The 16,313-nt window shown below is 37.1% G+C and overlaps 1 protein-coding gene across 6 annotated transcripts in view; it reads left to right on the top strand.

Annotated features, from left to right (window-relative positions):
* WDR76 (WD repeat domain 76) overlaps positions 1-16,313 on the top strand; it is a 62,388-nt gene that overhangs the window by 9,067 nt on the left and 37,008 nt on the right. For 5 of the 6 annotated variants that reach the window (XM_019442298.2, XM_053889110.1, XM_053889111.1 and 2 more), the window contains 3 exons: positions 1,857-1,949; positions 3,844-3,899; positions 15,935-16,061. In XM_019442298.2, coding sequence (XP_019297843.2) covers positions 1,857-1,949; positions 3,844-3,899; positions 15,935-16,061 — 276 coding nt within the window. The remainder of the gene's footprint in view (positions 1-1,856; positions 1,950-3,843; positions 3,900-15,934; positions 16,062-16,313) is intronic. The other variant, XM_053889109.1, reaches the window with a different exon arrangement.

Raw genomic sequence — 16,313 nt, 5'->3', positions numbered from 1 at the left:
TTTTTTTTAACTTCTTTTTCCTATGTTTACTTCGAGTGCCCCCTTTCCTGATGTTTTTTGATTGGTCTTCCTCTTACATGTTATAAGTTTTTGAGAGGTGGGTAATGGGTAAGAATAGTTTGAATTACACATATCACTTAAGAAAACTGATCATTTGTCTTAGTAAATTTTCTTCTGTGGTAAGTAGAATCATTTAAATGCGCTCCTTTGATTTCAGTGTGTAGCATTTTGAAATAGAATCTTAGAAAGCCTTTGATGATGATGATGGTGATGTTTTTCTCTGAAAGCACTTGTAAAGGCAATGACAACATAACCTTTTACCTTCGCTGTCATTGTTATTTTGTGTGTATGAGGAAAATTTTTTATTTTGGTCCAAGTAATACATGTACATCCACATTTAAGTCTTATAATTCCACACATGTATATATACATGTATACATATATACACACACACACAAAGATAATTCCATATGTACACATACAGATACTCAGAAACAAACCAAAACACCCAGCAGTTTTCTGCCACATACTTCTCTGTGATTGTTGCTGCCCAATAGCCAAATTGCACTTTCAGCCGTTTTAGTTTTTATTCCCTCCATGTTATCCATTGACTTAACATGGAAGATGAAGACTTGTTTCATTCACACTATGCCTTATGCACATGTGCCTACCCACTCCTTTCCCTTCTCATCTCCTTATTAGGTACAGCCCAAGCTCTATCAGAGTTGTAGGAAGGAATTCTAATGGCTTCATATGTATATATATTTTTTTCATGAAACATTTCCTGGGGCCCTTCGTCTTTCTACTTCATTCTGGACAGCTTAACCCTTTTTTAGCCTTTCTTTTTACCATTTTCCTTTGAATTTCTTTTATCTCTTCTCTACTGGAACTTCTGCATCCTGGATTCTGTCTTGGGTCTTTCTTTTTTTAGAGTATTCTTCCATTTTGGTGAAATGCTGCTTATAGTAGCTTCCTGAGAAAAGGTGTATGAGAGGTAGTTTACATGTCTGAAAAATCTTCATGCTGTACATTTGATTGATGCATTAACTGGATTTAGAATTGTAAGTTGAAAATAATTTTTCCTTAAAATTTTAAACACACTTTTCTATTGTCTTCCAGTTCCCCTCGATATTGGGAAGTTAGTGTCATTCTGATTCTTGTGATTTTTTTTCAAACTTTTTAAAATCTCACTTATCTCAAGTGTTAAGAAATTTTGTGATAATGTGTATAGACTTTGATCTTTTTTCATTTGTTGTGCTGCATACTCATTGGGCCCTTTTAATCTGGAAACACATGTCTTTAGTTTTGAGAAACTTTCTTATATCTCTAATAATTTTCTCTTCCATTTTTTCTGCTCATCTTTTTTACCTCTATAACTATTAGTTGGATATCAGACCTGCAAGCTTGATTTTTTTATTGTCTTTTCTTCCCATGTGTTTATCTCATTTGTTATTGTTCTTTTTTTCTAAATTTTCTTAACCCTTTCAGTGAATTTAAAATGTTCTCTTACTGTTTTCTTGTTTTGTTTAATAAAAAGTTAACTTTGAGTAATAGTACAATTAATGCCCAGTAAGAAATAATTTGCTATTAAGTTACACTACTTGACTTCTGATATATCACTTGTTATCTAATCGAGAAGCCATACAGATATCTTGTGATTATCCCAAATTCAAACTCTTACACTCAGTGTCCAATGCAGCAAAGATTATGTGCCATTTGGTACGATAGCATGAAATGAATAGAACAGGTACAATTTGAAGGAAAGTATACATTTGAGAATTCAACACCTTGTTTTGTGAGGTGCTTTTGCTATGGATCATGCAAAGTAACAGAATTTTTTTGGTGTAATTTCATAGGATGAATTTTCAGGATTGTCACCATATGAAAGGAAGAGACTGAAGAACATATCAGAAAATGCAAACTTTTTTGCTTCTCTTCAGTTGTCTGCGGTTTGTGTGGAATTTCTTTTTTTTTTTTTTATTTAAAAATTTTTTAATGTTTTATTTTATTTTTGAAAGAGAGAGACAGAGTGTGAGGAGGGGAGGGGCAGAGAAAGAGGGAGACACAGAATCTCAAGCAGGCTCCAGGCTCCAAGCTGTCAGCACAGAGCCCGATGCAAGGCTCAAACTCACGAACTGGGAGATCATGACCTAAGATGCTTAACCGACTGAGCCACCCAGGCCCTCTTGGAATTTCTAATTAAAAGCAAGATGCCATTCTTGCCAGTAGGTCAATAAAATACTGGTAGTATCAGGTTTCATAGTGTCAGATAAGGGAGGGTAAAATTAGGAGCAAGTTTTGCACTTAATAGGAAGTGGTTACCATATTTTATTCATTTTAAGACTTTTTAAAAAAATTTTAATGTTTTTGAAATTGGCATCTGGAAACTATTACTGGCAGCTCTCTCCCCTGCCCCACTGTTGTTGGTACATAAAATAATGGTGTCTTATGAGTGGTTGTCTTGGATTCAGAGGAACAGGGTATGTTCTGAGTGATTGCTTTACCTAAAGGATAAGGGAGATGTAGGAGGAATAAATTGAGGGATGTGTGGTATGGGAGTGAAAGGACAAGCTTTTTATTTTTATTTTTTTAAATCTTTAGCTTTAAGAATAGGTGGAAATATGCTTTGTATAGTGAGTTTTTTTTTTAAGTTTTATTTATTTATTTATTTATTTATTTATTTATTTTGAGAAAGAGGCGCAAGTAGGTGAGGGGCAGAGAGAGAGGTGAGAGAGGGAATCCCACAGAGCCCAACACGGGGCTTGATCCCATGAATGGTGCCATCATGACCTGAGCTGAAATCAAGAGCCAGGCGCTTGACCAACTGAGCCTCCCAGGTGCCCCAGTATACTGTGAGCTTTAAGGATAAATGGTCAAGATAATATGCTAATGTTTTATAATCATCATGACTAAAGGTATAATTTACATTATGTCTTCACACTGGGGGTAAAACTTTGGTGTATGAGAGAATAGCTCTTTATTATTATTATTTTTTAGTAAAAAAAAATTTTTTTTAACATTTATTTATTGAGACACAGAGACAGAGTGTGAGCGGGGAGGGGCAGAGAGAGAGGGAGACACAGAATCTGAAGCAGGCTATAGGCTCTGAGCTATCAGTGCAGAGCCCAATGTGGAGCTCAAACCCACAAACCATGAGATCATGATCTGAACCAGGAGATCATGATCTGAGCCGAAGTGGATGCTTAACCCACTGAGCCACCCAGGTGCCCCGAGGGTAGCTCTTTAGAAGGGTCTTTAGGAGGGCCTATGACATTTTCCTCCAAAAGATAGCAAGCTGTTAGCTTTATTAAATTATTATTTGAATTCTCTCACTACACATTCCCAAACATTTGGTATGTGTTTGTAACTTGAGGGAAGGGAGGGTGACTTAAAATAAGGGACTAAATTGTTTAGTCATTAAAAGTTGAAAATTAATCAGAAACTTAGACACAGTATCTCTGATTTTGACTTTAGTAAACAGAAATTATGTTTTAATTTATAGAAGCATAACATCACTTTTCTGGAAAATATCAAAATAGGATTGCCTATAGTAGAAGTTAAACCTTTTAATTTACAGTAGTATATTTGGTGAAATGTTTAATGTTTAATCATGTAAACTCATTAGCAACTTGGTCTCAGGTATCAGAATGTCAGTACTTTAGACAGTATTATTTACTTGCCTTTATTATTAATAGTATATTTGTCTCCTGTCTTACCAAGAGCAGGTATCCTATCTTGAGGAACTTTATTTCCTGTATAGATCTTACTTTAGTGTCAATAAAGCAGCATACTTAATAATTTATAAGGTAGTATCTTTATATGTGTGTTTTGTGTATTTTGCAGTCAGCTGCAAGGCTCCGTGAAATGATAAAAAAGAGACAGCCTCCTGAATCCAAAAGGTAAAAGATTTGGTTTATAATGCCTACACCCTGATGTATTGTTGAGTTATTTATAATTTGAAAAAACAGTTACCATAGTAAAATAAGTAATAGATCAGAAACTATAATCTTAAAACTGTTGTTCCACATCTTCACAAGCATTTGGTAGTGTCAGTGTTCTGGATTTTGGCTATTCTAATAGGTGTGTATTGGTATCTCGTTGTTTTAATTTGTTTTTCCCTGATGACATGTTGTAGAGCATCTTTTCATATGCTTCTTGCTATCTATATATTACTTTGGTGAGCTGTATTTTATGATCTTTGGCACCCCCCCTTTTTTTTTTTTAACATTTATTCATTTTTGAGAGTGAGAGAGACAGAGCATGAGTGGGGGAGGAGCAGAGAGCGAGGGAGACACAGAATCCGAAGCAGGCTCCATGCTCTGAGCTGTCAGCACAGGGCCCCCCTGTGGGGCTTGAACTCACAGACTGTGAGATCATGACCTGAGCCGAAGTCAGACGCCCAACTGACTGAGCCACCCAGGCGCCCTCTTTGGCCCATTTTTAATAGAGTTGTTTGTTTTTATTGATGAATTTGAGAGTTCTTTGCATATTTTGGATAACAGTCCTTTATCAGAAGTGTCTTTTGCAGATATTTTCTCTGGCTTGTCTTCTCATTCTCTTGATGATGTCTTTTGCAGAGTGGAAGTATTTAATTTTAATGAAGTTTACTTTATAATTTTTTCTTCCATGGATTGTGTCTTTGGTGTTATATCTAAAAAACCATTCCCATTCCCAGGGTCACCTAGGTTTTCTCCTGTTGTCTTCTACAAGTTTTATAGTTCTGTGTTTTACATTAGATTTGTAATCCATTTTGAGTTAATTGTGTGAAGGGTGTAAAGGTTGTGTCTAGATTCATTGTTTTGCATTTGGTTGTCCATTCGTTCTAGCACCATTTGTTGAAAAGACTATTTTTGCTCCATTATCTTGCCTTTGCTCCTTTGTGTAAGATCAGTTGACTCCCTATTCTGTTCCATTGATTCGTATATTCTTCGTCAGTACCATACTGCCTTTAAAAATTTTTTTTAATGTTTATTTTTATTTTTGAGACAGAGAGAGACAGAGCATGAGTGGGGGAGGGCCATAGAGAGAGGGAAACACAGAATCAGAAGCAGGCTCCAAGCTCTGAGCTGTCAGCACAGAGCCCAACGCGGGGCATGAACCCACAAACCGTGAGATCATGACCCTGAGCTGAAGTTGGATGCTTAACCGACTGACCTACCCAGGCGCCCCGACATTCTGGGATTAAAAAAATTTTTTTTAATTTATTTTGGAGGGGGGGTGAGGGTAGGGGCAGAGAGAGGAGAGAGAAAGAATCCAAGCAGGCTTCGTGCTGTCAGCACAGAGCCTGACTAGGGCTCTGACCCTCGAACCATGAGATCACAACCTGAACCGAAATCAAGAGTCAGACACTTACTGACTGAGCCACTCAGGCACCCCAACTTGCTGGGATTTTGATTGAGATTGCATTGAATTTATAGATTAAGTTGGAAAGAACTGGCATTTTGACAATATTGAGTCTTTCATGGGATATCTCTCCATTTATTTAGTTCTTTGAGAGGTGTCTGGCTGGCTCAGTTGATAGAGCATATGACTGTTGATCTCAGGGTTGTGAGTTTGAGCCCTATATTGGGTGTGGAGCCTACTTAACATACAAAAATAATTTAGTTCTTTGATTTTGTTCATGAGAGTTTTGTAGTGTACTTCATATAGATCTTGGAAATATTTTTGTTTGATTGATTTATTTTATTAGATTTAAACCTAAGTATTTCATTGTATGGGTACTTATGTAAATGATATTCTATTTTTAACTTCAAATTTCATTTGTTTATTGGTGGTATATAGGAAAGAAATTAACTTTCATATATTAACCTTGTATCCTACCACCTTGCTATAATCACTTATGAAGTTCCAGGAGTTTTTTTGTTCATTTTTTAGAATTTTCCACATAGACTATCATGTAGCAAATAGTAATTTTTTTTTTTTTTTTTTTTTTTTTTTACTTAATAGATTATTAGTTTATTATAAAAGGATATAACTTAGGACAGCTAAAGGAAATGCTGCATAGGGCAAGGCATGGGGAAATGGCAGGAAGCTTCCATGTCCTCTCAGAGTGTGGTACTCTCCCAGCACATCCATGTGTTCACCAACCTGGAAACTCCTTTTTTCTATAGAATTTTACCTTCAAAGTTTATTTATTCTGAGAGAGAGAGAGGGAGTGTGCGTGCATTCATGAGCAGGGGAGGGGCAGAGAGAGAGAGAGGAAGAGAGAATCCCAAGCAGGCTCCACACTATTAGCACACAGCCTGACACAGGGCTCAAACCCATGAATGGTGAGATGGTGACCTGAGCCGAAATGGCTTAATTGACTGAGCCATCCAGGTGCCCCCAACTTTGAAACTCTCGAACAAATATGGTTTTATTTTTCTCTTCCAAATCTGCATTCCATTTATTTCCTTTTCTTGTCTTACTGCATTAGCTAGAACTTCCAGCATAGTGTTGAAAAGGAAGGATAAAATAGTGTTGAAAAGGAATGGTAAAAGAGGACATCTGTGCCAGTACCTGACCTTGGTGGGAAAGCTTGTCATTTCTCACTATTTAAGTATGACATTAGCTGTAGTTTTTTTGTAGATATTCTATCGAGAAAGTTCCCTTCTACTGAGCTTTTTTTATCGTTAATTAAAAAATGTGTTATATTTAGTGTTATATTTAGTCAAATGCATATTCTGCATTTGTTGATAGGATCATGTGATTTTGCTTTTTTAAAAAGCCTGTTGATGTGATGGATTGCATTGAATGATTTTAATTAGATTATGTTAATTGATTTTTGAGTGTTGAACTAGTCTTGCATGCTTGAGATATATCCCATTTGGTTGTGGTGCATAATACTTTTTATGCATTGTTGGTTTCAATTCACTAATTTTTTTGTGGGTTTTGCATCTGCTCATGAGGGATATTGGTCTGTATTTTTTGTTTTATAATATTGTCTTGGTTTTGGTATTAGGATAATGCTGGCCTCACAGAATGAAATAGGTAGAATTCTCTCTGCTTCTGTCCTCTATTTTTTTTAAGTTTTATTTATTTATTTTGAGCGAGAGAGTGCACACAAGGGAGGAGGGGCAGAGAGAAGGAGAGACAGAATACCCAACAGGCTCCACTCCATCAGCACAGAGCCCAGTGTGGGTCTCGAACTCACGAACTGTGAGATCATGACCTGAACCTAGATTGTGAATCAGACACTTAACTGACTGTGCCACCCAGGTGTCCCTCTCCATCTATCCTCTAAAAGAAATTGTAGAGAATTGGTACAATTTCTTTCTTAAATGTTTGGTAGAATACATCAGTGAACCCATGTCCGCATTGTGCTTTCTGCTTTGGAAGGTTATTATTGATTTAAATTCTTTAATAATTTCGATTATCTATTTCTAATTCAGATTGTGAGTTTAGCAATTGTGTCTTTCAAGGAATTCTCCATTTCATCTAGGTTATCAAATATGTGGGCATAAGAATTTTTCACATTATTTCTTCATTATCTTTTTAATGTCCATAGGATCTGTAGTAAGATACATCTTTCATTTCTGGTATTGGTAACTTTTTTTCTTAGTTAACTTTGCTAGAGGCTTATTGATTTTATTGGTCTTTTGAAAGAACTGGCTTTGGTTTTGTTGATACTTCCCCCTCCCCCGATGATTTCCTGTTTTTAATTTTATTGATATGCTCAACTTTTATTATTTTCTTTTGCTTACTTTAGATTAATTTGCTCTTTTTCTAGTTTCTTGAGTTGGAAACTTAGATTATTGAATTTTTGACCTTCTTTCCTAATATGTACATTCAGTGTTATAAATTTCCCTCTAAGCACTGCTTTCCCTGCATACCACAAATTTTGTTAGATGGTGTTTTCATTTTCATTTAGTAAAAAGTGTTTTTTATGCTCTCTTGAGATTTCTTCTTTGACCTATGTGTTATTTAGAAGTGTGTTTACTCTCTATGTATTTTGGGATTTTTCAAGTATCCTTCTCTTACTGATTTCTAGTTTAATTACATTATATTCTGAGAGCAAATGTATGATTTTTTTCTTCTTTTTTAAAAAATGATTTCTATTAAATTTGTTAAGCTGTGTCTTATGGTCTAGAATGTAGTCTACCTTGGTGAATGTTCCATCTGAGCTTGAGAAAAATGTGTATTCTGTTTTTGAATGAACTAGTCTATAGATGTTGATTATGTCTAGGTGATGGATGGTGTGTTGAGTTCAACTATGCCCTTGCTGATTGGCTGCCTGCTAGATCTCTCCATTTCTGATAGGGGAGTGTTGAAGTTGCCAACAGCTAACATAGTAGAATTATCTATTTTTTTTTTTTTTTTTTAAGTTTATTTATTTTGAAAAAGAGAGAGAGAGAGAGAGTGTGTGCATGCACACATGCAAGTGAAGGAGGGGCAGAGAGAGAGGGTGAGAGAGAATCCCAAGCAGACTCCATGCTGTGAGCATGGAGGCTGAGCAGGGCTTGATCTCACAAACTGTGAGATCATGATCTGAGCCAAAACCAAGAGTCAGAAGATTAACTGACTGAGCCACCCAGGTGCCCCAAGTTACCTATTTCTTTTTGCAGTTCTGTTTCATAGTTTGATACTCTGTTATTAGGTACATTATGTTTGTTAGCTTGGAGATTTGACCCTTTTATCATTATGTAATGCCCTTCTTTATCCCTTTATAACTTTCTTTGCTTTATCCCTTTATAACTTTCTTTGCTTTGAAGTCTTCTCTGTCTGAGGGTACCCGGGTGGCTCAGATGGTTAAGCACCTGACTTGGGCTTAGGTCATGATCTTGTGGTTCATGTGTTCGAGCCCTCCATCAGGCTCTGCGCTAACAGCTCAGAGCCTCCTTCAGATCCTCTTTCTCCCTCTCCCTCTGACCTCTGTGCACACTCTCTCTCTCAAAAATAAATAAACATAAAACAAAAAAAAATTGGAGTCTGCTCTGTCTGAAATTAATGTAGCCACTCTTGCTTTTGATTTGTGTTAGCATGGTATATTTTTCTCCATTCATTAACTTTTATTTTATTTTATTTTTTAAATTTAAATCTAAGTTAGTTAACATATAGTGTAATAATTTCAGGAATATAATTTAGTAATTCATCACTTACATATATATGACACCCAGTGTTCACATCAAGTGCCCTCCTTAATGCCCATTGCCCATTTAGCCTATCCCCCCACCAACACCCCACCAGTAACCCTCAGTTTGTTCTCTGTGTTTAAGAGTCCATTATGGTTTGTCTTCATATCTGTTTTTATCTTATTTTTGCTTCCCTTCCCCTATGTTCATCTGTTGTGTTTCTCAAATTCCACTTATGAGTGAAATCATATAATACCTGTCTTTGATTTATTTCGCTTAGCATAATATACTCTAGTTCCATCCACATTGTTGCAGATGGTAAGATTTCATTCTTTTTGATTGCTGAGTAATATCCCATCATATCTATGTATGTATTTTGTGTGTGTAAACATTGGGGTGCATGTGCCCTTTTGAATCAGCATTTTTGTATTCTTTGGACAAATACCTAGTAGTGCAATTGCTGGGTCATAGGGTAGTTCTATTTTTAATTTTTTGAGGAACCTCCATATTTTTTACCAGAGTGGCTGTGCCAGTTTGCATTCCCACTAGCAGTGCATAAGGGTTCCCCTTTCTCCCCATCCTTGTCAACATCTGTTGTTCCTGAGTTGTTAATTTCAGCCATTCTGACAGGTGTGAGGTGGTATCTCATTGTGGTGTTGATTTGTATTTCCCTGATGATGAGTGATGTTGAGCATCTTTTCATGTATCTGTTAGCCCTCTGGATGTCTTCTTTGGAAACATGTCTATTCATGTCTTTTGCCCATTTCTTCACTGGATTATTTGTTTTTTGGGTGTTGAGTTTGATAGGTTCTTTATAGATTTTGGATGCTAACCCTTTATCTGATATGTCATTCTCCCATTCTGTCAGTTGCCTTTTAGTTTTGCTGATTGTTTCCTTTGCTATGCAGAAGCTTTTTATCTTGATGAGGTCCCAATAGTTCATTTTTGCTTTTGTTTCCCTTGCCTCTGGAGACATGTCAAGTAAGAGGTTGTTGCAGCCAAGGCCAAAGAGGTTGTTGTTTGTTTTCTCCTCCAGGATTTTGATGGCTTCCTTACGTTTAGGTCTTTTATCCATTTTGAGTTTATTTTTGTGTATGGTGTAAGAAAGTGGTCCAGGTTCATTCTTCTGCCTGTCGCTGTCCAGTTTCCCCAACACGATTTGCTGAAGAGACTGTCTTTTTCCATTGGATATTCTTTCCTGCTTTGTCAAAGATTAGTTGGCCATACGTTTGTCCATTTCTGGGTTTTTTATTCCTTTTTTTTTTTTTCCTGATGTTTTATTCATTTTCTATGAGAGAGATAGAGAGACACACAGAGTGCAAGTAGGGGAGGGGCAGAGAGACAGGGAGACACAGAATCCGAAGCAGGCTCCAGGCTCTGAGCTGTCAGCACAGAACCTGGTGCGGGACTCGAACTCACAAACCGTGAGATCATGACCTGAGCCGAAGTTGGACACCCAACCAACTGAGCCACCCAGGCACCCCTGAGTTTTCTGTTCTGTTCCATTGATCTATTTGTCTGTTTTTGTGCCAGTACCATACTGTCTTGATGATTACAGCTTTGTAATACAGCTTGAAGTCTGGAATTGTGATGCCTCCAGCTTTGGTTTTCTTTTTCTTTTTTTATTAAAAAATTTTAAAATGTTTTATTATTTATTTTAGAGAGAGAGAGGCAGAGGTATGGGTGGGGGAGTGGCAGAGAGAGGGAAACACAGAATCCGAAGCAGCTCCAGGCTCCTAGCTGTCGGCACAGACCCTGACGTGGGCCTTGAACTCACAAACCGCAAGATCATGACCTGAGCCAAAGCCGGACTCTCAACTGACTGAGCCACCCAGGTGCTCCTGGGGTTCTTTTTCAACATGGCTATTTGGGTTCTTTTCTGGTTTCATACAAATTTTAGAATTGTTTGTTCTAACTGTGAAGAATGCTGGTGTTATTTTGATAGGGATTGCTCCATTCCTTTACTTTTAATATTTATGTGTCTTTATATTTAAAGTGGGTTTCTTATAGACAACATAAGTTTGAGTATTGTGTTTGATCCACTCTGACAGTCTCTTTTAATTGGTGCATTTAGACCATTGATGTTCAAAGTGAGTATTGATATATTTGGATTAATATCTATCATATTTGTTAATGTTTACTACTTATTGCCCTTGTTTTTTTCCCCCTATTTTTGTCTCCACTATTTTTCTGCCTTTTATGGTTTTAATTGAACATTTTGTATGATGCCATTTTCTCTTGTTTCTTAGTGTATCAGTTACAATTTTTTTTTTACTGTTTTTTTTTGTTAGTGATTGCCCTGGAGTTTACAGTATAATCTACAACTAATTCACTTCCATTAGAAATTTTTATTTTATTTTATATAGAGAGAGAGTGGGGCAAAAGGAGGGGGGGAAGAGAGAGAAAGAAAATCCCAAGCAGGCTTCACATTTATCACAGAGCCTGACACAGGGGGCTTGATCCCACAACCCTGGGATCATGACCTGAGCTGAAATCAAGAGTCAGACACTCAACTGACTGAGCCACCCCGGCACCCCCCAAGTCCATTAAAAATTTTTTTTTTTTAGTTTATTTATTCTGAGAGAGGGAGAGGGAGGGACAGAGTGAGGGAGAGGAGAATGAAAAGCAGGATCCACACTGACAGTGCATAGCCCGACTTGGGGCTTGAACTCGTGAACCGTGAGATCATGACCTGAGCCAAAATCAAGAGTTGGACCCTTAACTGAGTGAGCCACCCAGTTGCCCCAGCCACCCATTTTCAATTAACAGTATATCACTTCTTGGGGCTCCTGGGTGGCTCAGTCGGTTGGGCGTCCGACTTCGGCTCAGGTCACGATCTCACTGTCCATGGGTTCGAGCCCCACGTTGGGCTCTGTGCTGACTGCTCACAGCCTGGAGTCTGTTTTGGATTCTGTGTCTCCCTCTCTCTCTGACCCTCCCCCGTTCATGCTCTGTCTCTCTCTGTCTCAAAAATAAATAAATGTTAAAAAAAAAATTTAAAAAAAAAAAACAGTATATCACTTCAGGGTGTGAGTGAGGTATAGTATGAGCACCTTATAATAATAAAATAATCCTAATTCTTCCCTCTTGTCCCTTGTATCATTGCTGTCATTCATTTCACATGTATAAGCATACATAAGTATATATACATGTTGGTATACCAACACACAAGATATATACATAAGGGTACATAACTAAACACATTGTTGCTATTGTTATTTTGAGCTAGCTGTTACTAATTAAGAATGAGAAAAATAAAATTTTTTTTTTACCTTATTCATTCTTTGATCCTCCTTTTGGTGGATCTGATTTTCAGATCTGTTTTTCTTCTCTCTAAAGAAATTTTTTTTAATGTTTATGTTTTATATTTGAGAGAGAGAGAGTGCAAATGAGGGAGGGGCAGAGAGAGAAGGAGACGGAACCTGAACAGGTTCTAGGGTCCTAGCTGTCAGCACAGAGCCTGACGTGGGGTTTCAACTCATGACCGGTGAGATCATGACCTGAGTCGAAGTCAGATGCTTAACTGACTGAGCCACCCAGGTGCCTATAAAGAACTTTTTTTAACCTTTTTTGTAAGGCATGTGTACTGGCAACAAATTCTTTTAATTTTTTTTTAAAGTTTATTTATTTATTTTGAGAAAGAGAGAGAGGGAGAAGGAGTGGGGGGAGGGAGGGAGAGGGAGAGACAATCCCAAAGTAGGCTGTGTGCTGTCAGTGCAGAGCCCAATGCAGGGTTCAATCTCACAAACCATGAGATCATGACCTGAGCCGAAATCAAGAGTCAGACACTTAACCAACTGAGCCACCCAGGTGCCCCAGTTTTTTAAAAGTAAGCTCTATCCCCAATGTGGGGCTTGAGCTCAGTGTATTTATACCCTCAATGTGAAGCTTGAACTCATGACTCCAAGATCAAGAGTTGTATGCTCTACCCACTGAGATAGCCAGGTGCTCCTCTCAACCCTTAAGATATTTTACTCTACTCTCTTGATTGCATAGTTTACTGGAGTATGGGTGTAGTTCTTATCTTTGGCTATAGGTAAGATGTTTTTTTCCTTCTGGCTTCTTTCAGGATTTTTTCTTTCTCTTTGATTTTCCATAGTTTGGAAATGAATTCCTTAGGTGTAGTTTTTGGGGGGCATTTATCTTGCTTGATGTACTCTGAGCTTCCTGGATCTGTCACTTGATGTCTGACATTAATTTGGGGAATTCTCGGTTACTATTTTGTCAAATATCATTTGTTTTTCTCTATTTCTTATCCTTCTGGTATTCCCATTATGTGTATGTTGCACCTTTTGTAATTATCCCATAGTCCTTGGATATTCTGTTCAGTTTTTTTTTTTTCATTATTTCTTCTCCCTGCTTTTTAGTTTTGGAGGTTCCTGTTGAAATACCTCACGCTCAGAGATTCTTTCCTCAGCCATGTCTTGTCTACTAATGAGCTCATCAAAGGCACACTTCATTTCTTTTAGCGTTTTTGATCTCTAGCATTTCTTTTGGTTCTTTCTTAGGATTTCCATCTCTCTTCTTACATTGCCTATCTTGCATGGTGTTTTTTTTTTTTTTTTTTTTTTTTTATGTGTTAGAGCTCTTAGTATATCAATCATAGTTGTTTTAAATTCCTGTTCAGATAATTCCAACATTCCTGCCATATATGGCTCTGAAGCTTGCTCTATCTCTTTAAATTATGTTGTTTTTCATTGTGCCTTGTGATTTTTTCTTGATAGCTGGACATGATATGATGTATGAGGAAAAAGGAAGTTTGTAAATTAGTCATTAGTAATGTGTGAGAGGGGAGAGAAAGCATTCTATAGTCCTGTGATTAGGTCTCAGTCATTTAGCACACCTGTATCTCTTAACAGTGAACTTCACAAGTGTTTTAGTTTGTTTCCTCCCCCCATCCCACCTTGGTTGGGAGAAGATGCTAAAAGTGGGCAGGAGTTGGGTATTTCCTTTCTCTCAGGGTAGACTCTGATAATACTCCAGCAGGTTAGGCTCTGGTTAACTTGTTCTCCTAAGGGCAGGAGTATTTCAGAGTAGTTCTTTTTCCCTTCCCCTTCTGGGAAGCATGAGGAGATTTTTCTCATATTTACTGAAGACCTAGTCAAGCTCCTGGATGTAAATCTCTCAAAATAGTGGGGGTGGTCTCCCTTGAAGGTATTTTTTAAGACTGAATTTTTAAAGAATTGCTTCACAGTAAAATTGAGAGAAAGGTACAAAGATTTCCCATATATTCTTCTGCTCCCACACGTGCATAAACTCTCCCATTATCAACATCATTCAGCGGAGTGGTACATTTGTTACCAAGGATGAATCTACACTGATACATTATAATTACCTAAAGTCCATTGTTTGTCTTACAATTCACTCATGGTTTTGGACATTGTATGGGTTTGTACAAATGTATAACGACATATCCATCTTTATAATACACACACACACACACACACACACACATATCTTTTAAAGTTTATCCATTCATTCTGAGAGGAGAGAGTCATGCAAGTGGGGAAGGGGCAGAGAGAGAGAGAGAATCCCAAGCAAGATCATGATATGCAAGATATGCAAGTTCAAACTCACGAACTGCAAGATCATGACCTGAGCCAAAGTCGGATGCTTAACTGACTGAGTCACACAGGTGCCCCAATATATAGAGTATTTTTACTACTTGTGTTCTCTTTATTCATCACCTTACCACCCTCAAATGTGGCAGTTATGAATCTTTTTGTCTCTGTAGTTTTGCCTTTAACAGAATGTGGTGTATTTGGGATCATACAGTATGTAGCTTTTCAGATTGACTTCTTTCTCTTAGTATTATGCAATTAGTTTTCCTCCATGTCTTTTCATGGCTTGATAGTTGATTTCTTTTTTTGTGCTGAATAATATTCCATTGTCTGGATGTGTTGTAGTTTATTTGTTCAATTAGTGGAGAACATCTTGCCTGCTTCCCAGTTTTGACTGTTCTGAATAAAGCTTCTATAAAGACTCATGTGCAGGTTTTTGTCCACACTGAGCCCCCATCAATTGGGCAATTACAGTTCAGGTTTTCCTACCTTTGTACTGGTTCCCATTGTGGTTTCTGTTCTTGACTTTCTATTCCAGTAAGCCATGACTCCTTGTATTTCTCTGTCTCTCCAGTATTGAGGTCAGCAGTTTGCACTGTGTCCTTGCCTTGTAAGGAACCTAGAAGAGTTGTTGATTTTTTAATCTGTTCAGATTTTTACTTGAAAAGACAGAATGATGACTTTCAAGCTCCTTATATGTGGAAATTGAAACTGGAAGTTCTGAACTACTTTTTTAAAATGAAAAAATAGTTCATAAAAAAGGGTATTTATATGATTTTAAAAAGTAAACTGTTTGGACGGAAATGCAATGAAACATTTAAATCTCTTTTCCATTTTAGACCTTCGTTCTTCAGGCCTTCTCCCTAGAAGAAACCACTATTAATAGTTTCATGTATATTCTTCCATAGATAATCTTAGCATGTAAAAATGTATGTGTGTACATAACCTTTTTCTAAAAAAACAAATATGTTGAAGCATATTCAACATGTAGTGGACCTTGTTTTTGTTTCTTACGTCTTAACAGTTCATGTCATGTCATCATGCAAAGATCTATTTTAATTTTCTTATGGTTGCATATTATTTTGTTAGAGATGTATGTTATAATTTATTTTAACACCTCTCACCTCCTCATGATGAACATCTATGATTTTATTTAAAAGCATGAAAAGTCATAAGTGCCCAGTTGAAGTCATTGTAGTCATGTGCATACATCCTTGTAATGTGTGAGTGTATCTGTGACATACATTCCTAAAAGTTACCTCCTTAATATTAGTAAGTACATATAACTGTTTTATAACTTGAGTTTTTTCCCCACTCCCTTAGAAAAATGCCTAAGAAGAGAGAAAATGGGACTGGATGTAGAAGGTCAATGAGATTACTAAAAGTAGATCCTTCAGGAGTGTCATTACCAGCAACCCCAACCCAGCCGACATTAATAGCAGATGAAAATGTAAGAAAGTGCAAAAACAATATGTTACTCAATAAAATAGTGAAAAATTTGAAGTGTTTGAAACTAGATTAAAAAGTCATTAACTTATGTTCAATTTTTACTTAATTTAAAAAATGTTTATTTATTTTGAGAGGGAGAGAGAGAGTGTGAGTGGGAGGGAGGCAGAGAGAGAGAATCCCAAGCCGACTTTCACTGTCAGAGCTGTCTGTGCAGAGCCTGATGTGGGGCTGGATCTCATGAACCGTGAGATCA

This window comes from Panthera pardus, unplaced genomic scaffold (assembly GCF_024362965.1).
Source record: "Panthera pardus isolate Hobbes unplaced genomic scaffold, ASM2436296v1 HiC_scaffold_24, whole genome shotgun sequence".
Classification (NCBI taxonomy): Eukaryota; Metazoa; Chordata; class Mammalia; order Carnivora; family Felidae; genus Panthera; species Panthera pardus.
The sequence above is the reverse complement of the archived record's forward strand: the minus strand, read 5'-3'. Positions and strand labels throughout refer to the sequence as shown.